General features: G+C 41.6%; 1 protein-coding gene across 11 annotated transcripts in view; it reads left to right on the top strand.

Annotated features, from left to right (window-relative positions):
- Positions 1-26,996, top strand: part of LOC115474020 (sodium channel protein type 2 subunit alpha-like) — a 183,215-nt gene that overhangs the window by 19,863 nt on the left and 136,356 nt on the right. For 7 of the 11 annotated variants that reach the window (XM_030209301.1, XM_030209297.1, XM_030209294.1 and 4 more), the window contains exons 3-8: positions 5,239-5,328; positions 15,178-15,306; positions 16,440-16,531; positions 18,463-18,735; positions 23,801-23,864; positions 25,775-25,916. In XM_030209301.1, the coding sequence (XP_030065161.1) occupies positions 5,239-5,328; positions 15,178-15,306; positions 16,440-16,531; positions 18,463-18,735; positions 23,801-23,864; positions 25,775-25,916 (790 nt within the window). Of the gene's footprint in view, positions 1-5,238; positions 5,329-15,177; positions 15,307-16,251; positions 16,344-16,439; positions 16,532-18,462; positions 18,736-23,800; positions 23,865-25,774; positions 25,917-26,996 lie in introns of all 11 variants that reach the window. The other 4 variants (XM_030209300.1, XM_030209292.1, XM_030209298.1 and 1 more) reach the window with 1 other exon arrangement.

Raw genomic sequence — 26,996 nt, 5'->3', positions numbered from 1 at the left:
GCCAGCTATTTAAAACGTAAATATTTAGCTGCACAAACAGGGAAATGTGGCTGTCTAGCTTTCACTTAAAAATGAAAGAAATAAGTAAAATTATGCTGTTCTTTGGAAGTGCATTAAAATCACCTATTAATATACAGCCCATAAAGCGATTTTAACTGGGCAGGAGAGGCTCCTGCTTGGTTAAACGGCCTGTGGACACCTAACCACTGACATTTAGTTGCCCTTAACTAGACAGTGATGTTGAATATTACCAGTGACTGCCCCTGCACTGTCCAAATAATGCCAAGGCGGTATATGACAGAGCCTGGGAGGGGCCAGTACTGAACTGGTTAGTGATATTCAGACTACTAACTGGTTAAGTAAGCGGCTAAAGTTAGGACAGCAAAAAAGGCTGTTCTAACTTTAGCTGTGGGGCTAACCAGGCACTGGTCTGAATATAGGCCGGTGTCTGGTTAACTTCCTGGTAGTAGCATCAAGCTTACTGGTGCCCCTTCCCTCCCCCATGATCTCCATCCTCCCTCCTTTCCACCCCTGATGACCTGAAGGCCGCTCTCCAACCCCCTCCCACCTCAAAGACAGTCCTTGGCCTACCTTGTATAATCCTAGTGGTCTAGTGCTGGCCTACTGGCAGGTACGAAGCCCACTCACTCTTGCCTGTTCACCAGTGTTTTCAGAAAATGGCTGCTGCAAACTCTAGCGGTAGTCATACCATACCCATATAAGCTAGCACATTTAGAATTAGTCTTGGCTATTCAGTGCTGGTGCCTGGACATAGCCCAGCATTAAATATCCAGAGCTAATTCTGTCCACAGCAGTCACCATTTAAAAACACGCTGACCATCATGGGCTAAATATTGACTATATAAGCATTTAGGCCATTGATGCATAATGTATTAAAAGTGTGTTTTTGCATTAACTAACCCATTTGCAATAATACTACAATTATTGCAAAAACATAACTATGTCTTTGGGATGTATGAATACATTTTTGTGTTGACGGCAGTATTAACACAAACCTACTAGTTAAGACAAATTGCACTGAGCTGCTGTAATGTTAAATAAGTTGACTAGGAAATGTTTGTATCTAATTAGCTCATTTAAATGTTTTCATTAGTCCGTGTTAATTCTAAAGCAGGCTAATACACTAAAGTTTAATTATTACTAGCTTTAATGTGTATTATAGGACACTCAACATATCAACACATAATACTAACACACCGTACATTGGCTCATAAGTGTCTAGTGCTGATCCTACATACACAGAAAAAGAGGGCTATAATTAAGGTTCTCTTGTACAATCAGAGAAACCTTTTTAGTAATTAAGTACACCACAACGGGCAGGAATGTTTCTAAAAAATTGTGCTAATGGAGAAAATGGGCAACATGCATATTTCCACGACAGATCTATTTAACGGTCAGACTTCTAGTGTAGGGCTAACTCATCAATTCACATATAGAATCCCAGCTTATGCATATTGTAATTCAAAACAGCTCATTTGTGTATATTGAAGTTTATAATATGCTAATGATTCAATGAGCTATTTGGAATTACAATGTTCTGGGATTCTATACATTTCCACGACAGAACAGTCACAGAAGAATACGGGCATAGATCAATTACATATTAATTAAAGCTAAGCTATGAACTCCAGTGAAATAAACCCACAAAATGAAACATTGATAACTTAAATATGCCTTAAAATTTTCTTATTTTTAATTATTAAGACAAAGAGAGGCATTTTCGAAAGGGATGTCCAAGTTGCGATTTGGACGTCCTTGCAAAACAGTGAAATCCAGGGGCGGGGAAACCCGTATTTTCGAAACAATATGGACGTCCATCTTTTGTTTCCAAAATACCGTCAGAGACATCCAAATCCTTAAATTTGGATGTTCCTAGATTTGGTCTTCCCTAGACATGGACTTTTCTGACTTTCAGCGATTTTCGAAACCAAAGATGTCCATGTCAAAAACGTCCTAATGCAAGCCATTTGGGTGTGGGAGGAGCCAGCATTTGTAGTGCACTGGTCCCCCTGACATGCCAGGACACCAACCGGACACCCTAGGGGGCACTGCAGTGGACTTCATAAATTGCTCCCAGGTACATAGCTCCCTTACCTTGTGTGCTGAGCCCCCCAAAACCCACTACCCAAAACTGTACACCACTACCATAGTCCTTACAGGTGAAGGGGGGGCACCTACATGTGGGTACAGTGGGTTTGTGGTGGGTTTTGGAGGGCTCGCTGTTTCCTCCACAAATGTAACAGGTAGGGGGGTATGGGCCTAGGTCCGCCTGTCTGAAGTGCACTGCAGTACCCACTAAAATTGCTCCTGGGACCTGCATGTGCTGTCATGGACCTGACTATGACATCTGAGGCTGGCATAGAGGCTTGTACCACATATTTTAAAGATGTTTTTTGAGGGTGGGAGGGGGTTAGTGACCACTGGGGGAGTAACAGGAAGTCATCCCCTATTCTCTCCAGTGGTCATGTGGTCATTTCGGGCACCTTTTTGTGCCTTAGTCGTAAGAAAAACAGGTCCAGGTGAAAACATCCAAGTGTTCGTCAGGGACGTCCTTGTTTTTTTCGATTATGGGTTAAGGATGTCCAAGTGTTAGGCACGCCCAAGTCCCGCCTTCACTACGGCTCCAACACGCCCCCTTGTACTTTGGCCGTCCTTGTGACGGAGTGCAGTTGGAGATGTCCAAAATCGGGTTTCAATTATACCGATTTGGACATCCCTGGGAGAAGGACGTCCATCTTCTGATTTATGTCGAAAGATGGACGTCCTTCTAATTCAAAAATGAGCCCAAATGTCATTTAAAATAGAGAGGGTACAGAAAATTATGATAGGTGTTCATATCCACATTTTTAGAATATGCACCAGTGTAACATGTTTTTTGAAAAAAAAATGTAGTGTACAGATGAGGTATCATTTGTGCCCCAAAGGGTTACAGTGGGGGAAATAAGTATTTGATCCCTTGCTGATTTTGTAAGTTTGCCCACTGACAAAGACATGAGCAGCCCATAATTGAAGGGTAGGTTATTGGTAACAGTGAGAGATAGCACATCACAAATTAAATCCGGAAAATCACATTGTGGAAAGTATATGAATTTATTTGCATTCTGCAGAGGGAAATAAGTATTTGATCCCCCACCAACCAGTAAGAGATCTGGCCCCTACAGACCAGGTAGATGCTCCAAATCAACTCGTTACCTGCATGACAGACAGCTGTTGGCAATGGTCACCTGTATGAAAGACACCTGTCCACAGACTCAGTGAATCAGTCAGACTCTAACCTCTACAAAATGGCCAAGAGCAAGGAGCTGTCTAAGGATGTCAGGGACAAGATCATACACCTGCACAAGGCTGGAATGGGCTACAAAACTATCAGTAAGACGCTGGGCGAGAAGGAGACAACTGTTGGTGCCATAGTAAGAAAATGGAAGAAGTACAAAATGACTGTCAATCAACAAAGATCTGGGGCTCCACGCAAAATCTCACCTCGTGGGGTATCCTTGATCATGAGGAAGGTTAGAAATCAGCCTACAACTACAAGGGGGGAACTTGTCAATGATCTCAAGGCAGCTGGGACCACTGTCACCACGAAAACCATTGGTAACACATTACGACATAACGGATTGCAATCCTGCAGTGCCCGCAAGGTCCCCCTGCTCCGGAAGGCACATGTGACGGCCCGTCTGAAGTTTGCCAGTGAACACCTGGATGATGCCGAGAGTGATTGGGAGAAGGTGCTGTGGTCAGATGAGACAAAAATTGAGCTCTTTGGCATGAACTCAACTCGCCGTGTTTGGAGGAAGAGAAATGCTGCCTATGACCCAAAGAACACCGTCCCCACTGTCAAGCATGGAGGTGGAAATGTTATGTTTTGGGGGTGTTTCTCTGCTAAGGGCACAGGACTACTTCACCGCATCAATGGGAGAATGGATGGGGCCATGTACCGTACAATTCTGAGTGACAACCTCCTTCCCTCCGCCAGGGCCTTAAAAATGGGTCGTGGCTGGGTCTTCCAGCACGACAATGACCCAAAACATACAGCCAAGGCAACAAAGGAGTGGCTCAGGAAGAAGCACATTAGGGTCATGGAGTGGCCTAGCCAGTCACCAGACCTTAATCCCATTGAAAACTTATGGAGGGAGCTGAAGCTGTGAGTTGCCAAGCGACAGCCCAGAACTCTTAATGATTTAGAGATGATCTGCAAAGAGGAGTGGACCAAAATTCCTCCTGACATGTGTGCAAACCTCATCATCAACTACAGAAGACGTCTGACCGCTGTGCTTGCCAACAAGGGTTTTGCCACCAAGTATTAGGTCTTGTTTGCCAGAGGGATTAAATACTTATTTCCCTCTGCAGAATGCAAATAAATTCATATACTTTCCACAATGTGATTTTTCCGGATTTAATTTGTGATGTGCTATCTCTCACTGTTACCAATAACCTACCCTTCAATTATGGGCTGCTCATGTCTTTGTCAGTGGGCAAACTTACAAAATCAGCAAGGGATCAAATACTTATTTCCCCCACTGTATATAGAACATTGTAGAAATAGTACCACCTTTAGAAAATATTTTAATACTCACAAAACACCTACTGAGGCCCATCACTTGTGCTGGACCATTTCTTGAACAGTCTCCTTTGCATTGCTGCTGTGCTTCTGCCACTGCTTCCTCCAGCTTGTATAGGTTGGTGGATCTAGAAGAACTGAACCTCAGCATCAGGATGGAGAAGATAAGTTTTGAATTTTGCATGAATGCTGGAGCCACCTCAAAGGTTCTGTAGGTCTGCAGGAGCCGTTTTATAGTGGGTGAACATGCTTACTACAGCACGCATGCACATCTTGTTTTTCAACAGATACCATTTCCTTCTGTGTTCATTATATATAGAGCAGTGGTAGTCTTTTGACTCAAGATTAATGGCTGCACAATATGGAAAGTAGTGGTGGTGGTGGTGGTGGGGGGTTGGTAGGGGCCTTCAGGTTGTCAGGAGTGGGAAGGAGGAGACATCAGTAAGCTTGATGCCACTATCTGGAAGTTAACCAGAAACTGGCCAAATATTTATACCAGTGCCTGGTTAGCTCCATGGCGAAAAAGTCAGAACAGCCTTGATGATGATACAGTTGTATGCAATTTGAAATGTGTTCCATGTCTTATTAAATTGCTAATATTACTGAATGACATGATACAGAATATTTATTTCTTACATTCCTTAACTATAATGTACATTATTCAGCATGCTTATTATGTGCACTATTTTAACCAATTGTGTATTTATGACAATGAGTAACCCCCCAGAATGGACCAAGAATGTTGAGTAAGTATTTCCTAATTGTATAATATATTTATTTACAATAAATGCTGTAAAATGCAATGCATCATTCAGTTGTTGTTTGATTGACTCTATGGGTCATTTGACAGACCAGTTTCAGATTTCATTTCAAGCTTGCAATGGGAGGTAGGGCAAAGATAGAGAGATGGCCCAAAATAGCTTGGAAAATGTGAAATGCCACCATTATGATCATCAGTCTGTATTACAGAAACTCAAGTTTCAACCCCATTCTTAACAGTTACGAGCTGATGAGACAGGGAGGATAAGAGTGTTATCCACAGAAATAGAGAATGGGGGAAGAGGAGAGGTTAGTTGGGGAAAAGATAAGAATCTCAGTCTTGGTCATATTTAGTTTCAGATGGTGGTGAGACATCTAGGCGACAATGTCAGACAGACAGGCTGATACTTTGACCTGGATTCCTTCTGAGTTTTCTGGTGTGGAGAAGTAGATCTGGGAGTCATCAGCGTAAAGATGATACTGAAAACCATGGGATAAGATCAGAGTACCAAGGGAAGAAGTATAGATGGAGAAAAGAAGAGGTCCCAGGACAGATCCCTGAGGTACACCAACTGACAGTGGGATAGAAGTAGAGAAGGATCCACCAGAGTATACACTAAGAGTACGATGAGAGAGATAAAAAGAAAATCAGGAAAGAACAGAGCCCTGAAATCCAAGTGAGGACACATATCAAAGAGTAGGCTGTGATCAACAGTGTCAAAAGCAGCAGATAGATCAAGGAGGATGAGGATAGAATAGAGACCTTTGGATCTGGCCAGGAACAGGTCATTGGAGACTTTAGCAAGCGCTGTTTCAGTTGAATGAAGGGGGCGAAAGCCAGATTGAAGTGGATCAAGAATATCTTGAGATGAAAGAAAGTCAAGGCAATGGCAGTGAACAGCACGTTCAAGTATCTTGGATAGGAAAGGGAGGAGGGAGATGGGGTGATAGTTGGAAGGACAGGTAGGGTCCAATGATGGTTTTTTAAGGAGTGGTGTGACTACGGCATGTTTGAAGGCATCAGGAACAGTTGCAGTGGAAAGTGAAAGATTGAGGATATGACAGATAAAAGGGATGAGAGTAGGAGAGATAGTGTTAAGTAGATGGGTGGGAATAGGATCAGAGGAACAAGTAGTTAGTTTCGAGGAGGAAAGAAGATGTGTAGTTTCCTCTTCAGTGATGTCAGAAAAGGAAGAAAAGGAGGCAGTGGTTGGAGGGTTGAGAGAATGGACTAAGGAAAGGAGAGGTGGAGGTGACCTGGTTGAGAATTTAAGTTTAATCTTGTGAGCCTTATCATGAAAGTACTCAGCCAGAGTCTGGGGAAAAAGTGAAGAGGGAGTTGCAGGTGAAGGCACTATGAGGAGAGAGTTCAGTGTGTCAAAGAGATGTCAAGGGTTTGAGCCGATAATTTGTCAACTGGATGTAATAATCCTGTTTGGCAAGTAAAAGAGCAGACTGGAAGGAGTTCAGCAAGAATTTGAAAGACTTATCAAAGACTTTGCTGAAATCCAAGTAGGTTACATTTAGCGTATGTCTTCTAATCCAGTTCCAGTCAAAGAAATCAATTAGATTTATTTGGTACTATTTTCCTTTGGTAAAACCATGTTGTCTCAGGTCATGTAACCCTTTCGATTCTAGTATGTTCACTATCTTTTCCTTCAGAAGTGTCTCCATTAATTTTCTGACTATTGAAGTGAGGCTCACCAACGTTTAGTTGCCCACTTCTTTTCTCTCACCGTTTTTGTGAAGAGGGACCACATCCACCCTTCTCCAGACACTTAGAACCTGACCCATCTCCAAGGATCTATTTAAGAAATCTTTAAGACAACCCACCAGGATCTTTCTAAGCTCTCTAAGAGAAAAACGCCCAAGTTCCGACCTAAATCGGGAGATGGGCGTTTATCTCACAAAAACGAATAACGCGGTATAATCAAAAGCCGAATTTGGGTCGCTTTCAACTGCACTCCGTCGCGGATGCGGACAAAGTGGACGGGGGCGTGTCGAAGGCGTGTCGAAGGCGGAACTGGGGCGTGGTTATCACCCGAACAGAGATGGGCGCCCTTCGCCGATAATGGATGCGTTTGTAGCTAGAATTTAGGGCACTTTTCCTGGACCCTGTTTTTTCACGAATAAGGCCCCAAAAAGTGCCCTAAATGACCAGATTACCCCCAGAGGGAATTGGGGATGACCTCCCCTGACTCCCCCAGTGGTCACTAACCCCCTCCCACCACAAAAAAATGATGTTTCACAACTTTTTATTTTCACCCTCAAATGTCATACCCTCCTCCCAGGCAGCAATATGCAGGTCCCTGGAGCAGTTGTTAGGGGGTGCAGTGGACGTCAGGCAGGTGGACCCAGGCCCATCCCCCCTACCTGTTACAATTGTGCTGCTTAATGCTTATTAGTCGTCCAACCCCCCCAAACCCACTGTACCCACATGTAGGTGCCCCCCTTCACCCCTTAGGGCTATAGTAATGGTGTAGACTTGTGGGCAGTGGGTTTTGAGGGGGATTTGGGGGGGCTCAACACACAATGGAAGGGTGCTATGCACCTGGGAGCTCTTTTACCTGTTTTTTTGTTTTTGTAAAAGTGCCCCCTAGGGTGCCCGGTTGGTGTCCTGGCATGTGAGGGGGACCAGTGCACTACGAATCCTGGCCCCTCCCACGAACAAATGCCTTGGAGTTATTCGTTTTTGAGCTGGGCGCTTTCATTCTCCGTTATCGCTGAAAAGCAAAAACGCCCAGCTCACACATTGGCGAATAAAACATGGGCGTCTATTTTTTTCGTAAATACAGTTTGGTCCGCCCCTTCACGGACCCGTTCTCGGAGATTAACGCCCATGGAGATAGGCGTTTCTGTTCCATTATGCCCCTCTAAGTATCCTAGGATGTATCCCATCTGGCCCCATGGTTTTGTCCACTTTCAATTTTTCAAGGTGCTCATAAACACTTTTCTTCCATGAATGATGCAGTATCCATTCTCCTATATTCCTTTGTCAGGCAACTGCAGTACTTCTCCAGATTTTTCTTTTCTGTAAACAAAGAACAGAAGTATTTGTTTGGCACCTGTGCTTTCTCCTCATCATTCTTCATATAATGGTTCTCATTTCTAGTCTTCCACTTTTCCCCAACATACCTGAAAATAGTTGTCACCTCTCTGTATATCTCTAGTCAGTTTATATTCTGCCTGTGCTTTTGCTAGCCGTATTTCTCTTTCCGTTTCTTTGAGTTTTATCTGGTAACTTTTCTGTGTTCCTCTTCTTGTGTACTTCTGTATTTCTTGAATGCCTCCTTTTTTGCCTTTATTTTGTATGGAGAACCTTTCTGCGTTTGTGTGATTTTTTCTACCATCACAGCAATTTACAAAATAAGATGAAAAGTAAAAAAAACATTTACAATGGATATTGCACGGCCAGGCCTTTCAGGATTACATGTATAATGTATGCAGGACTCTATATTGAACTGTTAACATTTTCACTTTTTTCTTTTTAATTTGTAGAAGCAGTTTATTGTAAATCCAGGTAACAATAAGAAGAAAAACTAGATAATACAATTAGGTAACTTTTGATACCCTGGAAAGTTCAAAATAAGAGAAATTGTCAAGCTTCCATATTGTAGCAAAGTTTTTCCAGATAAAGAAACCCCCTACCCCTCACAACCTCCCCACCCCCTCCTGGTTATACAGATAAGTAACTCCTCCCAACCCTCTCAGCTTCTATTCCCCAAACAACAAAAGAATGCAAAGATAAAGTCATCCCCCTCCCCTTAAACAGAGCAAGCAGTCAGAAATGGAGCCCAAAGTACAAATTTTCACTTCTTTATTAATGCTGAATTAGGACTCGCCAATCAGAGAGCTACAGTCCCAAGATTGGATACTACTTTTCTTTGTACCTTTTGCAATTTATATTTCTTGCCACATCAATAAGCAAGTACTAAGGTGAAGGATTAGATTGTGTTCTGTTCCGGTCTTTAGTCTTTTCCCTTTAGGCTTCCACCTGCATCAGTTATGAAGCTTCTCAACTCCATAGCATGTGAAGAATTCAGTATTTATTTGTGATGGCAATTGTAGCCATTTCCTATAATAACACATAAAAGGGTTCTGGATTAATGCAACAGACGTTACTTTCACTATGCAAGTTGTGCTGCTTTCCTTACTATGTTGCTGACAAGCACAAAGTAATGGGCCCAGCTTGATGGGACGGTCCTAGAACTTCCAACTCCAATGCAAACTGCAGAAAGATTTTCCTGCTTCAGTGGTATCAGGCAACTTGAAATCCTTGCCATGTGTTACTCCTTAATTACAAACAGATAATAACTATAGGCATTACACAAAACAGACCTCATCCTGGCTTGGATCGATTAACTGCCTCACATGTTCGGTGACCCACTGAGCGAAAAGGTACCAAAAGTAGTGTTACAAATAAAAGAGAAAAAGGCTATACAATTTTGGAGGGACAACTTAAGACATTGATAACATTTTTTCATTGTTCCTTAATCCTACAGCCTGATCCATCCATCAAATGTAAGGAAGCAGATTTGCACTGTTCAGCACTGCCCAGGGCAAGCCGAACCTGTGCAGCTTACAGTACACATGCTGCAATTGTGTTGTTCAGAACTCACAGTCTTACCAAGAACTAAGACAGAAGAGTGGTCCAGACCTGTTGATTCATTGATGTTATTAGCACCCTAATAAGTTAACCTTAGGACCATGATCTTCTGGATGGCATGGCACCCTAATTGTGATGCAGTTCATCTCATCTCTGAAAATTGCTCTACTGGTGGAGGAGTAGCGTGTGGTTAGAGTAAGTAGGCTGAGAACCAGGGAGGCCAGGGTTCAAATTCCACTGTTTTGTTTGTGCCTTTAACCAAGTCACAATTATGTGTTACATAATCCACAATATTAAGCAAAGCTCAAAACTTGATCCATGAGTGATAGTAAGTCATTTCCAAGATAGATCTTTCTCGCTCTATTATGGCTTGTCTACAAAAAAGGACCAGGCAACTTCCAACTCATTCACAACTATCACACTTCTTTGTATGTTCCATAAAATAAATGTTTTTCTTGACAGTTAATAGTTATGGGTATGTGCCTTGTCCCCTGGGTGATTTTTAGTGAAAATTCACATTAAATCAGACTTCTAAATTTCTACAGGTCACCTCAGTTGTTTTTATTTGCTAGGCCTTGCTTCTGGGGATTTCCTCTTGCATTGATAAGTGTATCCCAAAGGGCTGCTGTCACAATGTCAGGAGTAGAAGTGAGCTCTTGTGCTGATCCAAGGACCAGCAGTCAGAAACCCAATGCTTCACCTGCGGCGACCACTGTTCCCCAGCGGTTGAACCCCTGAGTTCAGGTGGTTAACAGGGCTTAGGTAGTGTGAGGAAGAGGATTTGGCTCAGACAGAAGGAGGCGAAGACAGCACAGAGCAGAAGTCAGTACCAGGCAGTGGTCAAGGCAGGCGGTGATCCAGCAGTAGTCGGTTCCAGGCAGTAGTCGGGTCAGGCAGCGATCCAGCAGTGGTCAGGTCCAGGTAGTAGTCATGCCAGGCAACGATCCAGCAGTGGTCTGTTCCAGGCAGTAGTCAGGTCAGGCAGCGATCCAGCAGTGGTCAGGTCCAGGCAGTAGTCAGGTCAGGCATTGATCCAGCAGTGGTCTGATAAAAAGGTTTGTTCCCGTATCAGCAGTGATTGTTGGTGTGACAGCCCTCCGAAGGCCTGAGGCCGGGCCTGGGGAATTTTACCCCCCTTCGCCCCCCCTCTCAGCGGCCCTGCCTAACTAGAACCATTTCATATGAAGCAAACTCACAGGTAACTTCCTGCATACCTCTTTCTTTTTGGACTGGTTTTCACCCTTTTATCCACAGGCTTTTAAATACCTTAATCTCCTTCAACAGCTGACATGGCAGCATACTGGAGGCAAACCTCTTCTTTTTCTTCTGACTCTAGCTACCTATTGTGGAGACCAAACAACTCCCCAGGATCATCTGCCTGTGCCTAGGAAAACAAGCAAGGTGAGGGAACCTTGCTACAGTGGCTAACCATCCACTCTCTTAGGGAAACCCTTCCTCCTTTCCCTATGTGCTGTGTCTTTTCTAAAAGACAAAGCCTTCTTTTAAATTCCCCTCATAGCATGAGATGGGTTAGTAATCAAGCACCTGGGAGCTTGCTAATTAGTCCTCCTTCCAGGTTCCTCAATCACCTGCTGTTCCCTAGTATCTGCTGGGAAACGTAGTCTGGTTTTCTACACTCTTAAGTACATTGGCGCTGAGCCATGTCTGGGCACCAGCACTGAATATCAGGGTAAGTGTGACTGGCTGGCCCTTAACTGGTTAAGCGCTGATATTAAATCCTTATCATTGAAGGTACACTGGGCAGAGATAGGACTTCTATTTATGCTGGTTGAACTTAACCGGTTGTGACTGCATATAGGCACTTAACTGGTTAAATGCTCACTCTACCCTTGGGACTGTCCACTAAATAACCAGTTTCAGCAAAGGTGGTTAATGCTGATATTCAGCAGCACTATCTGGTTAATTGCTGCTGAATACTTCTGCCTGGTTAAATTGCTTTGAATATTAAACCCTATTCTCCTGGATTTTATATAGCGCTCTTAGAGTTCTGCGCCAAAATACAAGCGTATGCTATAACAATGCACGTAACTTAATTGGCTTAATAATCTAATTAGCATTGATAACAGCACTTAACAAGCAATAATGAGCACTAATTAACAATAGAATTTACGCATACAGCTCGCTAAGCGTATTCTGCAACGTAGTGTGCCTAACTTCTAACTTGACACCAGAGAGCTGTTATGGCAATTCCAATATGACAACACATTGTTTGCTGATTTGAAAAGTATATGCTGTATTACATTTCTCAGAAATTTATCCTGTATTTTCTTGTGTGTGAATTTTAGTTTTTTTTATTGATCAAGATTTCATTGATCAATGTTATAGAATATGGCCCTCTGCAACTAAATCTACACACCAGGATTTACACCAAGTTTTCTTTGGTGTAAATGGAGTTGCATAAATTTAGGTGTTATGATTTCCGTCTAAGCGTATTCTAAATCTAGGTGCGGATTATAGAGTAGGTTTAGGCGGAAATGTTTTCCACATTAATTTTTTAGGTGCTACATTTAGAATCCCCCTCTATATGTCTGTGTGAACCCAACATCAATCTCTTTGAAGCACTGGTATTGCACTGTCTGTGAATAATGGGGCTCATTTACTAAGCTGCATTATATGGAAGGATGCCCCCTAGTGGTAGTACCACAGATTTAATACTAGGGGTCTTGGCAGCCATTTTGATTCCCAGGGCCAGGTGAGGTGGGAGTGGAAAGGCATTGCTGCCATCCCAGCCCACTAGACTACAAGGAATCATCTCTAGATAAGTCCAGGTAGTGATAGAGTGGCAGATTTTAGTTAGGGGAGGGGCTTATTGGAGAGATGGGATCAGGAGGGTTTGGAGAAGAGAGCAGAAGATCATGGGGTTGGGAGATCAGACCTGGGGGATCAAGGGTGTTGGGAGGGAATAGAATGTGTGTGTGAGCATTGCCATGGCAGCTCTCTCTCTCTTGCTGTTATTTAGTAATTTATGCTTGAACAGGCACTGCATTACCTTCTGTGACAGACAGTGTGGGCACCTGCGCTATCTTGTACTTCAGTTAATGTGGTGCCATGCGGTAAGTGACTGTCCTATGCAGCAATGGCATAGCCACAGGAGGGGGGGAGGCCTTGGGGGCCTGGGCCCCTGCACTTTGGGCTCAGGCCCCCTCCAGAACTGCAGCACCTCTTTAAAAGGCTGCCGGCATGCTGAAGCCCCGCCAACAAAAAAAAAAACACAGTGCCCGAGCTGCTCCCCTCCTCCTTGCACTGCTTCTTTATTGCAGAAGTCGGTGGCAAGCCTCCAGCCACTGGTGATGGGACTTCTTGGGCATGCTCAGTTTGTGCAAGATCTGAGCATGCTCAGGGAGTCCTTGAGTAGGCGGCGAGAGGCACACCGCTGACTTCCACATTATAGAAACATGCAAGAAGGGAGCGGCTCAGGAACTGCATTTCAGGCTGACGGGGGCCTCGGCATCCCTGCTGGCAAAGGTATGTTTAGTGTGAGCCGGGGGGGGGGGGGGGGGGGGGGGGGAGGGAGAGGAAGAGGGAGGAATGTGTTGCCTCCCCAGTCCATGCCCCCAAAATAGGGGGGCTGGATACATCCCTGCTGTGTAGTAAATGCAGAGCAAATACTTGACACATCCCCCAGCATTTACCACACAGGCTTTGCGCTTTCTGTACACTTGATTTTCAAATAATGCACAGTCAGTGCAAATCTTTACCGCACTTTATTAAAAGAGCCCAATAGTGTCTTTCACACCTCAAGCATCTTTAGTGTGCAGAATTATATTACTGCTATGCTTCCCCTTTTTAAGTGGTATGTTTTCATGACCCTAACCCATCCTGCCACTGCTTTTGGCTCACCCACCCTTTTAGCTGTATAGAGGTTTGGTCCAAAGAAGTTTAGCAAATAATCCTAGATTCTTTCTCTTTGTGCATCTGGATAAGCTATGTTAACATGATTTCAGACTTCAAGGAAGAGCAGTAGGTGTTGGCACTGTCTGTTTTATATATATATATTTTTATATTTAAATCATTTTTATTGATAGTAGTAAACAATACAGTCTTTATAATGTAACAGCTTCCATCATTATGAACTTCCCTACCCTATCATTCCTACTCTGCCCCCTCCCTTCCCTTTCTTCCCGTCCCTCTAACCCATCTACCCCCCTCCCTTCAATGCTGTGCAAACGTAAAGAAATAATGATATCCACAATGACTTCTTAAAACTGCCTTTTTTTCATTCGTATTAGGATGTAAGGATCTGACTTGTCAGTTGTGGTTAAAAAAGTATGCATGGGTGAGACAATTTCTGCATTCCATAACTGTACATGAAGTGCCTAGTCAGTCTCCTGAATCTCTTAATATATCTATATCTATCTATCTATCTATCTATCTATCTATCTATCTATCTATCTATCTATCTATCTATCTATCTATCTATCTATCTATCTATATCTGTTTTGATGCATTTGCAATAGCATTATTCCATTGTGCTTTCTCCCTGGTGTTTGTCAGGGTGCTTGAAAGTATATGAATTAGTACCCCATCCACTTCTCTTTCTGTGAAGAAATTTTTTTCTGATGTTGCTCCTGTCTTCTTCCCTGGAGCCTCATGTTGTGACTTCTTATGTGTTCTTCATCTCAAAAAGGTTTGCTTCTTAAATTTGATTTATACCACTGAGGTATTTGTAAAAGGCCTCCTCAAGGAAACTGCTCAACAGTAGAGAGGCCTAACCATTCACAATCTTTTATGGATGGTGTTTGATCCTGTCAAAGGGCTACCACACTCCACACCTGAATGGGACCAGTGAACAGCTTGCTGTGGACATATTGGGCTTTGACTGACCCAGCCCTCATCAGTGCACTAAAGGCTTGGCTTCTACAACTAACCACACAGCTTGATGGAAAGAAACCGTGAACTGTGATTGGGAGATGAGTAGAGAGTTCTAAGGAGTCACCTGAAGGATCTGCCTTATCAGATAGCTATATTTGTTTATTAGAAGTGCTAGATTATACCCCCCATTTATACCATGGTACAGCGCAGCAGTTTGCAATCCTAGAAAACGTAAAAATTGAAATGACTGTGAGTGAGAAGGGTGGGAAAAGATCAAGGGAAAGGGAAAAAATTACAGTATATTCCACTATAAAAGTCATCTGTCTTTCTTGATTCAAAGATTATATTAGCATCTTTAGGTCTCATTAAATTTGTTCATTGATGTTTTATTCCTTAGGTACACATTCACTGGAATATATACATTTGAATCACTTATAAAAATTCTTGCCAGGGGCTTTTGCTTAGAAAATTTTACTTTTCTTCGAGATCCATGGAACTGGCTCGATTTCAGTGTAATCCTTATGGCGTAAGTATTCTGGGAAAATGATATAAAAATTTGCAAAGGCATGAAATTACTAATACCAAATAACAAATCTTTGAGAGACATTGCTTGTATATGTGTTCAAAGAATTTGTATTACTAAATGCCTATTCATGTCATATATTTTGGTAGTCATAGAATATAGTTAAACTGTACTGTAGTTTCCTGCATAGCATGATCTGTAAGGTCATTAATTATAATAACTTGTTTGAAACATAAAAGATAATTTCATGCCCTGCTTTCATTGTTTGTTGGAATGGAAAGCATACCTTAGTCCTCATGTTCTAGTTTTATAAGCATCTCTCAATTATGAATTTCTTTTTGCTAAGAATACCTTTGCTGCTCAAATTTGCATGTATTGCACATTTTTAGCATGCATATCATAAGGATAAAATGTCAATAAAATTCTCACATGTTATGGCAATGCTCATTACAGCTACTGCTGGGGGAAACCACTTTTATTTCCGATTTTCTGTTGACTATGGTAGACTTCATCTTTCCCAATTTGCCAAAAGACTGTAAGTAGGCCAGAAGTGTGCAATTACATACCTCCCATCTCACAAGCCAATCAGGATTTGCTATTATTGTAAAGGAACATTGAACATTATGTAAATTAAAGTAGTCAAAGTATAACTAAATTGAATTGATTTGCATAATTATCTTGTTATATAACATCTTTGCTAGAACCTGGCACTTAAGGCCCCATATTTGCTTTCATCTAAATAAGGCTTTGCAAAATAAAATGTAAAATAAAATATAGCCTTGACTTCCCAAATAATACCTATGAAATCCTTTTCAAATGAAATTAGAAGACATTCTCCTAAGGACAGGTAACTGATTCTTGTGGGAATATCACTAAAGAGGTCTTCATGGAGATCAACTCAAAATGAACTCTGCCTGAATTCTGAATAACTGTGATTTAATTCTACAGGTATGTAACAGAATTTGTAAACCTAGGCAATGTTTCAGCTCTTCGAACTTTCAGAGTATTGAGAGCTTTGAAAACTATTTCTGTAATCCCAGGTAAGAATAGTCGGTGTAAGGTGTTAGGTCCCTTGTACATCCAACTGTTTCTTTGTGTCCTGTCATTGTGTTTGTGTGTGAACTCCCCTATTACAGATATGTGACAGAGTTTGTGGACCTGGGCAATGTCTCAGCGTTGAGAACATTCAGAGTTCTCCGAGCTTTGAAAACAATATCAGTCATTCCAGGTGAGAGCCAATATAGATTAAACACTAAATTAGGATGACTTTTGTTGCATAAAAGTTTCAAATTTTCCACATGCCAAAAAAAACTTAAGCAGATATATATGTGATCTATAAAGCTAATAAATTCCAGGTACATTATCGATAAGAAATCAGAACTTCATAAAATTCTATGTTATTGAAAAGGCAATTTATTCATAATCACTAGGCATGAAGTGCCATTACACACACTCTTTACTTTATACCTTGTGATCAGCTGACTCCACAAAATTTGCAGATTGTATATGGTAATGGAAGGTCCTGTGTCTTCTCAATGATGTGCCTGGTCCTTGTTGGGATTAATGTTTATATCTGGACTGCACCCCTGGTGCTTGTTTTTTGCTTGCTTGCAGTTTCCTGATATTTCAAAATCCTCACACTGTGAAAATTATTTGTATCTTGCACTGTGATATTTTCTCTTTCACTTACAATATAATTATTCTGTAATCAAGAGGCATTTTACCAAAGGAACATTGCCAACATTAATCATAAAAGTACTGTATATACACCATAGTTTCTCAATGGCAGATCAGAATTGCTTTAATATAATGAAATCACTCTCAAAGAATCAACTAATATATGAACAGCATGGTGCTGCTTGAGTGATGTGTTATCTTATAAGTCTTTCTTCTCCAAACCATCTGCAGATTTCAAAAATATCGAATTCTTCAATATAGCATTAAAATTCTACCACTTGCTACAATCTTTTATGTACCATATGTTACACTAAAAACTTGTACACGGAGCATTGACGGATATTGAGGAGGCTTTTTATGCCTATGATGTAGTTGCCTTTAAATTCCTTATCACTCGTCATCAGAGTGAAGGTGGGGCTCTGAGGCTTTTTCCTTTTCCGGTATTCTGCTTAGCCCTGTGCTAATTTAGTTAAAGTTTGGGTTTTTTTTTTGCCATTTTAAGTTTATGCTTCTAAGTTAGAAATAGGAGAGTTGTTTATTGATGATTGTATTTATCTTCCATCCTCTTCATTGGTACATAAGTATTTCCATACTGGGACAGACCGAAGGTCCATCAAACCCAGCATCCTGTTTCCAACAGTGGTCAATCCAGGTCACAAGTACCTGGCAAGATCCCAAAACAGTACAATACATTTTATGCTGCTTATCCTAGAAATAAGCAGTGGATTTTCCCCAAGTCCATTTTAATAATAGCTTATGAACTTTTCTTTTAGGAAGGTATCCAAACCTTTTTTAAACCCCACTAAGCTAACTGCTTTTAATACATTCTCTGGCAATGAATTCCAGAGTTTAATTACATGTTGAGTGAAGAAATATTTTCTCGGATTTATTTTAAATTTACTACTTTGTAGCTTCATTGTATGCTCCCTAGTTCTAGTATTTTTGATAAAAGTAAACAGTCAATTCACATCTACCTGTTCCATTATTTTATAGACCTCTAGCATATCTCCCCTCTGCTGTCTCTTCTCCAGGCTGAAGAGCCCTAGCCACTTTAGCCTTTCCTCATAGGGAAGTCATCCCATCCCCTTTATTACATTTAAATATGACTATAATAAATAAGGTTTGGGAAAGAAAGGTTGTCAAAATGTGAAACTCTTTTGGTTAACATTATATTTGTATATGGCATGACAGACACAAGTATTTATCATTATATAATGCTCTTTTGTTGGAATGTGCGTCATTCATTTCCATTCATGAGTTAACTGCACTTTAACAAAATAATTGGCCATTTATTCATCTGTGCAAGCTTTGAGCTGTTCATTAAGCTGTACCAGATCACACGTTTTTAGGATATCCAGATTAGATATCTGCATGACAATTAGATTTTTATTTTGTATGCTAAAACTGACGATCTACCTTGATATAATTTTAGAAAAATTCATACATATGTCTGCATATATGTATATATATTTCTTTCCCCAGGCTTGAAGACCATTGTGGGAGCCCTGATTCAGTCTGTGAAGAAGCTCTCCGATGTTATGATTCTGACTGTGTTTTGTCTGAGTGTATTTGCACTAATAGGGCTGCAGCTGTTCATGGGCCACTTGAGGAATAAATGTGTGCACTGGCCTCCAGATGAATCTGCTTATGAACTTAACATTAGTTCTTACTTTAATAGCACAATTGAAACAGGTGGCACATTGTTCAATAGGAGCTTGAGCACATTTAACTTGAAGGAATACATCAATAATGAAGGTAAGAGTTATGGACATTGCTTTTACAGTATTTAATTTTATTTATTAGGAATTATTTACTGTCTTTTTGAAAGGATTCACTCAAGGCAGTGTACGGTAAGAATAAATCAAACATAAGCAATAGACAGTTGCAGCAGTAAAAATATTCAAATAACAATACAAAGTATGGCATGGTATACTACTTACAATGTCAACACAATATGTAATAGAACATTTTAACAGACAGCTTAAGGTGTGAGCAACGATGGAACATATAGATAGGTAATTGATTTCAATGTGGCTTATAATAAATATAGATCTATAAATTGGAGTTAACATTTTAGAATTTCTTTCAGTAGTAAATATGCGAGGCACCAAAAGGTAGGTGCTACATAGGATAAGCTTAGCGCCAATTCTGTGACAGCCTCAGGGTGAACCTAAGCCATTATCGAATACTAGCACAAAGCCACATTGGGGCACTGAATTATAGGTGCACCCACTTATGACATATTGTTAATGGCAGGTGTAAAGTGTAATAGAATCTGGGCTTAGCATATCTTAATGTCCAGATTAAACATGGCATTAAAAAAAACAAACATTTCCCTTATTGTAAGAAGGCAGTGCTCTGATTTTGCCATTAGTGTGTGGTACCTGCAACCTCCTATTTAGGAGATACTAAGTGATCCCACATTAAGTCTGCACTAATAAGAACACACTGGCTGAATAGCTCACATGCCAATTCCCTTCCCATGACACAAATATTTTTAAAAAATAAGTAATGCACAGTTAGGGCTTAATATCCTATGGTAAATGGGCCCCTAAGCTGACTATGCAACACGTGCAAGTGATAGTACTCTATAAACTGTGCATGTTGCTTGGTGACATGCCCATTGCCTGCCTAGGCTCCACCCACATTTATGCCCCCTTGCCAATACACACTCAGGGGGAAATTCTATCTATGGCACCTTAAAAATTGGTGCCATAAAACCATGTGGTTAGCGTGATTCTATAAACTATGCCTAAAGTTAGGCGTACTTTATAGAATACGCTCACGTGCCTAAAATTTAGGCGCACCCATTTAGGATCACCTAAAACCAGGCCTAAATACCTGTGCCTAATTTAGGCGCAGATCGGGTGTATTCTATAATAGTGTGCATAGTTTTTTGAAATGCCCACAACCTGCCCATTCCACGCCCATGGCCATTCCCCTTTTTTTGACTGTGTGCATTAGAATTTACACACTCCACATTATAGAATACACCTAGAAAGTTGTGCGTGTAAATTCTAATTAAAACCAATTAGTATGGCTAATTGCTTGTTAACATCAAATTATTGGCACTGATTGGCTTGTTAATCATGTGGCCAAATTAGTGCGCACAACTTAAGGTGCCATATATAGAATTTGGGAGTAAGTGACTCTGGGCATACATTATAGAATAGCGCCTAGTACATACACATATAACTGCCAATTATTAGTGCCTCTGATATGTGAAACTACTATTATTTTATAACATACATGCACACTTGGAATCTAACATTAGGTACCTAGTTATAGAATTACCCTGATGGTGTTATGAAGAGGACTTATTTAACATGATTAGGCATTTTACTGTGCTATGAAGATCTGCATCAGCCAATTTGTCAACAATGGGCCCGATAATCCACCGGCAGTGATCAGCATTTTGCTGACCACAGTTGGCATTATACCAGGCCATGAACAGACTCCGGTATTGAATTTCCGGGTATACAGAGCCAGCCAAAGTATGGCTGGTTAAATGTCTTTTATGCGGTTAACTTTAACCGGTTAAGTGCCGATGCCGACTCTACCCCTGCAACCCCCCCTAGAGTAGCCAGATTTGGCTTGAGTGCTAACTGGGCATTTTTAGCAGCACTATGTTGTTAAGTGCCACTGAAAATGCTCGGTTAGCCCCAGACAGATGATTTAAACGGCCAGGAGCCTCCATTTTTTCTTTGTTAAATCCACAAGAAGTTATCATGCACTGTACTAGTTTTTAACCTCTTACAGTAAATCTACTCACAAGCTAACCTCTTACAGCAAGGGGTTCAAAATCAGGCCGGTGCCAACACGGTAAGCGGGGTAAGCACCGCAGGGGGGCACCTGTCTTCAAGGGCGCCGCGCTTACCCCGCTTACCGTGTTGTATTAGACTTCCGACAAACAAGACCTACGCTGAACCTCTGCTGCCGCCGGCACCGCTTCTTTCCACAGCCAGCATAGGAAGAAAAAGAAGCGCGGAGCCGCCCGCAGCAGCCTTCAGACATGCGCGGTCGGCTCTGCCGGTCCTCTGCCCCCTGACGTCAATTTCCCGTTCCGGGGGCAGAGGACCGGCAGAGCCGACAGCGCATGTCTGAAGGCTGCTGCAGGTGGCCCCGCGCTTCTTTTTCTTCTTATGTCTGCGCCTTCCTCTGCCAGGTAGTGCCATATGACTTCCTGTTTTTTGGGGGGCAGAATCGGAGACAGCCCGGGTGGAGTGCTGCCACCGCCATTAATCTAAAGCAAGCTTTGAGTGGGGGAGGGAGTGAGATGACTGGATCAGTGCACAGCAGAGAGAGTGAGAGATTATTGGACTGGGGGGGCAATGATGCTGGGACCTGCAGGGGACATACTAGACCCACAGAAGGAGGGGAACTGGGAACAGGAGAGAGAGAAGAGATATGGATATTTATTGGATCCCAGGAGGAAGAGAGGAAAGACAAATAGTTGCTGAACTCCCAAAGAGAGGGGTGGGAGCTGGGAGGGAAGGAAGAGAGAAGAAGACATGCTGGTCCCAGGGTTGGGATTGGGAAGACAGGGGAGAGCCAGAGAGAGATAGGGAGAGAAAGAGGGGACATGGAAAAGAGCAGGGGAGAGCCAGAAAGAGATAGGGAGAGAAAGAGGGGCCATGGAAAAGAACAGGGGAGAGCCAGGGACATGGAAAAGAGCAGGGGAGAGCTAGAGAGAGATGGTGAGAGAAAGAGGGGACATGGAAAAGAACAGGGTAGAGCCAGGGACATGGAAAAGAGCAGGGGACAGCTAGAGAGAGATGGTGAGAGAAAGAGGGGACATGGAAAAGAGCAGGGGAGAGCCAGAAAGAGATGGGGAGAGAAAGAGGGGCCATGGAAAAGAACAGGGGAGAGCTAGAGAGAGATGGTGAGAGAAAGAGGGGACATGGAAAATAGCAGGTGAGAGCCAGAGAGAAGATGCTGGATGGAAGAGGGGTACAGAGAGAGAGAGAGAGAGAGAGAGAGAGATGAGTTTAAAGATGGAGAGAGAAAGAGGGGATATGGGCAGGAGAGAGAGCGAAGCTGCTGGGGAGAAACTGGGGGAGAACCTAGCAGCAAGACTGAGAAATGCTGGATGAAAGATGGGAGAAAGAGGAAAAATGCTGAAAGGAGGGGGCAGAATGAGGGAAGATGCTGGTAGGTAGGGAAAGAGGAAAGACACTGGAAGGATGGGGTGAGAGAGGACATGCTGAATGGAAAAGGGTCGAGATAGAGAGAGACAATGGATGGAAGGATTGGGAGAGGGTAATGGGTGGAAGGATGGAGAGAGAAAGAGGGATGACATTGGATGGAATTGTAGGAGAGAAAGAGGGATGGTGCTGGACATGGATGGAGGGAAGGGAAGTATATGCACACGGATGGAGGGGAGTGAGGAGAAATGCTGGATATGGATGGAGGGAAAACTGCTGAATTTAAGAGCTGGATCGGGACACTGAAGGATAGGGACAGGGCTATAGATGGTAGGCAGTACGCATAAGGACACAGGAGGATGATGGACATGGTGAAAGAAAAAATATCAAATTGAAAGAAGAGACTGCATAAAACAGAAGACACTGGGACCAAAGCGAATAGAAAAACTAAATGATCAGACAACAAAGGTAGAAAAAAGTGTTTTATTCAGAATTTATTAACTGGAATATGTCAGCTTTTGGAAATGTGCATTTTGCATGTAAGTTTCAAATTTTCTAGTATTGCTGCATGCTGAGTCTGACTTCTTGAGGTAACTAGCGTGTAGTATTTTCAGCCCTTTTTGGTGTTTTTTTTTTTTCACTAGGTTGTGTACTGGTGTTTTAGAGCCCGGTGTAATTACAGTGCTGCCTTTCCATGCATAAGGTTGTAGCTCATTCTGTCCTTGGAATTAGTGCTGTTATGGTTTGGTGAGGTTATGAGTGTGTTTTTGCACAAGTTTGTGTATAGTGTTTTGCAGTTGAGCAATTGTGGTTAGTATATGCTTTGAGCAACCACTTTATTCTTTGACATCCACACGCCTTGGAGCCTCGCTAGCGGATGCGGAGCACATTGCCAGGCAGGTCCGGGGGGGGGGGGGGGGGGGGCGCCAACTGATAGTCTGCAGAGGGCGCCATAGACCCTAGGCACGGCCCTGTTCAAAATACAATTTTTATGACCTAGTAACTGGCACTGTCTGGCTCACTTCCCACACTCATTTACCATCAAACAGTTTTGGACAGTACAAGAGGTGAGCAATCAGCTACAGACCCCATTTGCTGCAGCTTTATTAGAGTTACAAACACATGACAAGACGTCAACCAGCCAACCAACCAATCTAAGCAAAACCCTTACAGCTTATCCCCCACTTCCCAGCAAGACAGTCTACTTTTAGCCTTGCTGGAGTTCAAGGCATCACCTGAGAGAGAGCTGCCACAAACTGGGCCTGGAAATTGAATCCTGATCACCTGCATAGTAGTTTGCAGCTACTGAGCCAATGCCCTATCCCTCATTGTGAATTATTTTTATAAAGTCTCTGCTTTATCACACATTTTCTCTCACTGCAAGGCATAATATATGGATTGTGCCATATATAATGAAGTTGAAATGATGTTAGTATCAACTGAACAAAGTTGAGAGTTGTATTTTCTTCTCTGCTGTCCCATGCAAATTATTGTGTTTCATATGTGACCCTATTATTTCTTAAATCTACCTTAGCAATTTTTGTAACCACAAACAAAACTGTCCCTCGGAACCTTATTTTAAAAAATACGTATTTTAAAGTTATTAATGTTAAGTGACATAATTTTCCTCAGTAATATTATATCTTAAATATAGGTTTGATTTTATTTCTGAACAGCTAATTTTTACTACTTGGAAGGACAAAGGGATGCTCTGCTGTGTGGCAACAATTCAGATGCAGGGTAAGAAAAATATGTTTTCTTTTGTTTTGAAGTAAGTTTCCAGAATTTTCTCTTTCTGCAGCAGTTGTCTCCTGAGCACTTACTAATGAGATCTGTTATTTACACTGGGACTCTTATTCTGCCTTCACCTCAGCAGTTCAAGGACTGGTTATGTCCAGGAGAGACTGGATCAAAATATCCAGGAATTACAATACAAACAGATAACAGTTAACACAAACCTAACCAATATAGTCCTATCAGTTAGAGTCTGAAGGCCAATATCATATAATAAGAAGGCTTTCAGCATTTTACTAAATGCCAACTAGTGCTGACAGGTTCTCAGTGATAGAGGTAAAGAATTCCACAGTGTGGCCATTTGATAGTGTAATGAAGAAAAATATTTGATTGATCTTAAATTAATTATATCTGGGAATCACAAAAGAAATTGGTTTTGAGCATTATACTTGGACGCAGCATTCTATAAGAGTGTAGCCATGTTAACCATATAAGGAAGAACTTCACCAGACAGATTTTAAAAACTGTAACATTCATCTTAAAGCAGATACGAGCTATAATCGGCAGCCAATGTAATTTCAGATAGTAGCTTTTAACTGAATCATAATTTGATAGATCATAAATTAATCTAACAGCTGTATTCTGCATTATTTGCAAATAGTTTAGTAATGTTTTAGAAGAACAAATCAGCACAAGAATTGGGATAGTAAAAGTGATTGAACTCAAATCTTAAATGTATCCCAATTTAAAAAAAAATTATAGCTCTTAATTTCCTAAGGACATAGAAAGATTTCTTTGTCACAGAAGGATAAGAAATTATCTAATTCCACTCCTAAAATTTTTGAATTTAAATCTAATGAAAAAAAATTATCCTTCATGGTAACGTTTTGTTTATATCTTATGTCATTGGTAGCTCATATCCAAAGGAATTTAGGGCTAGGTTTACTAAGCGGTGCTATGGGCATGTTAGCATTTTTAACATGCTTAAATGGTTTGTGCATGTTAAATGCTAATGCGCCCATAGAAATATATGAGTGTTGGTGTTTAACGCACCTTAAATTTACAGGCGTGTTAAAAACGCTAATGCACCTTAGTAAGCATACCCCTTAGTTTTTTCTTTATTGAGTTTTAAGCGGTGAGTGGATATCCATAATTCTATTTGTTCCATACATAATTGAATCCGAGATAGGGTTCCTTTCCAAGTTGGTAGTCATGGTTTAAAAAAAAAAAACAGTAATATCATCAGCATATGTAAAGTGTGTAAATGATCCAATAACCTACCTAAGGAGCGCATTCACAGGTTAAAAAGCACTTGTGAAAGAAGGGAGCCTTGTGGAACTCCACGCGATTCATTCCATTTTTCTGAAAAGGCTCCATCTTTTTTAACCATGTAACTTCAATGGAGAACAATGTATACAAATCTATTTCATGCATCTTTGTTATAACTATTCTGAAAAGCAGATTGGGTAGATGTTTCTTCAGGATCAGATTAGGACACTGCTTTACAGTACAGTGTATTATTGTCGCTGTAGATGTGAAAGAGAGAGTACTAATCAAGATACAATTTATTTGGTTTAAGAGGCTCATTTTCAAAGCAAATAGACTTACAAAGTTACACAGGTGACTTTGGAACTTTGTAAGTCTATGTACTTTGAAAATGAGCACCAAAATATTGCAAACAAGATTTTTTGAGCATTAAAAAAAATTCTAACATGCATTAAAAATTGTTCATTAACTCAAATATGTGAAGCAAATAAAACAAATCTGAAAATAGGGAATAAATGCCAAAAATCCAAAAACAATGCAAAAACACTAGCTTGGGCACACCCCTAGACATCACAATTGTTCATTCCATTTCTGCTTGGGATATTGATTAAATTCCCTTGTTCGTCATCTTCCTGTTTTTTGCTTTATAGTCAGTGTCCTGAAGGATATGTATGTGTGAAAGCTGGAAGAAACCCTAACTATGGTTACACAAGTTTTGACACGTTTAGCTGGGCATTCTTGTCACTGTTTCGGTTAATGACTCAGGACTATTGGGAAAACCTTTATCAGCTGGTAAGAAAGATTTTTGAAACAAATATAAAAGGGCTCATGTACTAAAACACATGGAAAAACAATTCTCTCATGCACGTTATGTGTGTGCTGAAAGATCATTTAAAAGAGAATGCACAACATTTATTAGTGCACATTAAAAGGAAGTTTTTTTTCATTGATTTGGAAAAACATACAGTGGTGGAAATAAGTATTTGATCCCTTGCTGATTTTGTAAGTTTGCCCACTGACAAAGACATGAGCAGCCCATAATTGAAGGGTAGGTTATTGGTAACAGTGAGAGATAGCACATCACAAATTAAATCCGGAAAATCACATTGTGGAAAGTATATGAATTTATTTGCATTCTGCAGAGGGAAATAAGTATTTAATCCCTCTGGCAAACAAGACCTAATACTTGGTGGCAAAACCCTTGTTGGCAAGCACAGCGGTCAGACGTCTTCTGTAGTTGATGATGAGGTTTGCACACATGTCAGGAGGAATTTTGGTCCACTCCTCTTTGCAGATCATCTCTAAATCATTAAGAGTTCTGGGCTGTCGCTTGGCAACTCGCAGCTTCAGCTCCCTCCATAAGTTTTCAATGGGATTAAGGTCTGGTGACTGGCTAGGCCACTCCATGACCCTAATGTGCTTCTTCCTGAGCCACTCCTTTGTTGCCTTGGCTGTATGTTTTGGGTCATTGTCGTGCTGGAAGACCCAGCCACGACCCATTTTTAAGGCCCTGGCGGAGGGAAGGAGGTTGTCACTCAGAATTGTACGGTACATGGCCCCATCCATTCTCCCATTGATGCGGTGAAGTAGTCCTGTGCCCTTAGCAGAGAAACACCCCCAAAACATAACATTTCCACCTCCATGCTTGACAGTGGGGACGGTGTTCTTTGGGTCATAGGCAGCATTTCTCTTCCTCCAAACACGGCGAGTTGAGTTCATGCCAAAGAGCTCAATTTTTGTCTCATCTGACCACAGCACCTTCTCCCAATCACTCTCGGCATCATCCAGGTGTTCACTGGCAAACTTCAGACGGGCCGTCACATGTGCCTTCCGGAGCAGGGGGACCTTGCGGGCACTGCAGGATTGCAATCC

Source organism: Microcaecilia unicolor, chromosome 7 (assembly GCF_901765095.1).
Source record: "Microcaecilia unicolor chromosome 7, aMicUni1.1, whole genome shotgun sequence".
In the NCBI taxonomy this organism is placed as follows: Eukaryota; Metazoa; Chordata; class Amphibia; order Gymnophiona; family Siphonopidae; genus Microcaecilia; species Microcaecilia unicolor.
This window is presented reverse-complemented; position numbering and strand designations above follow the sequence as displayed.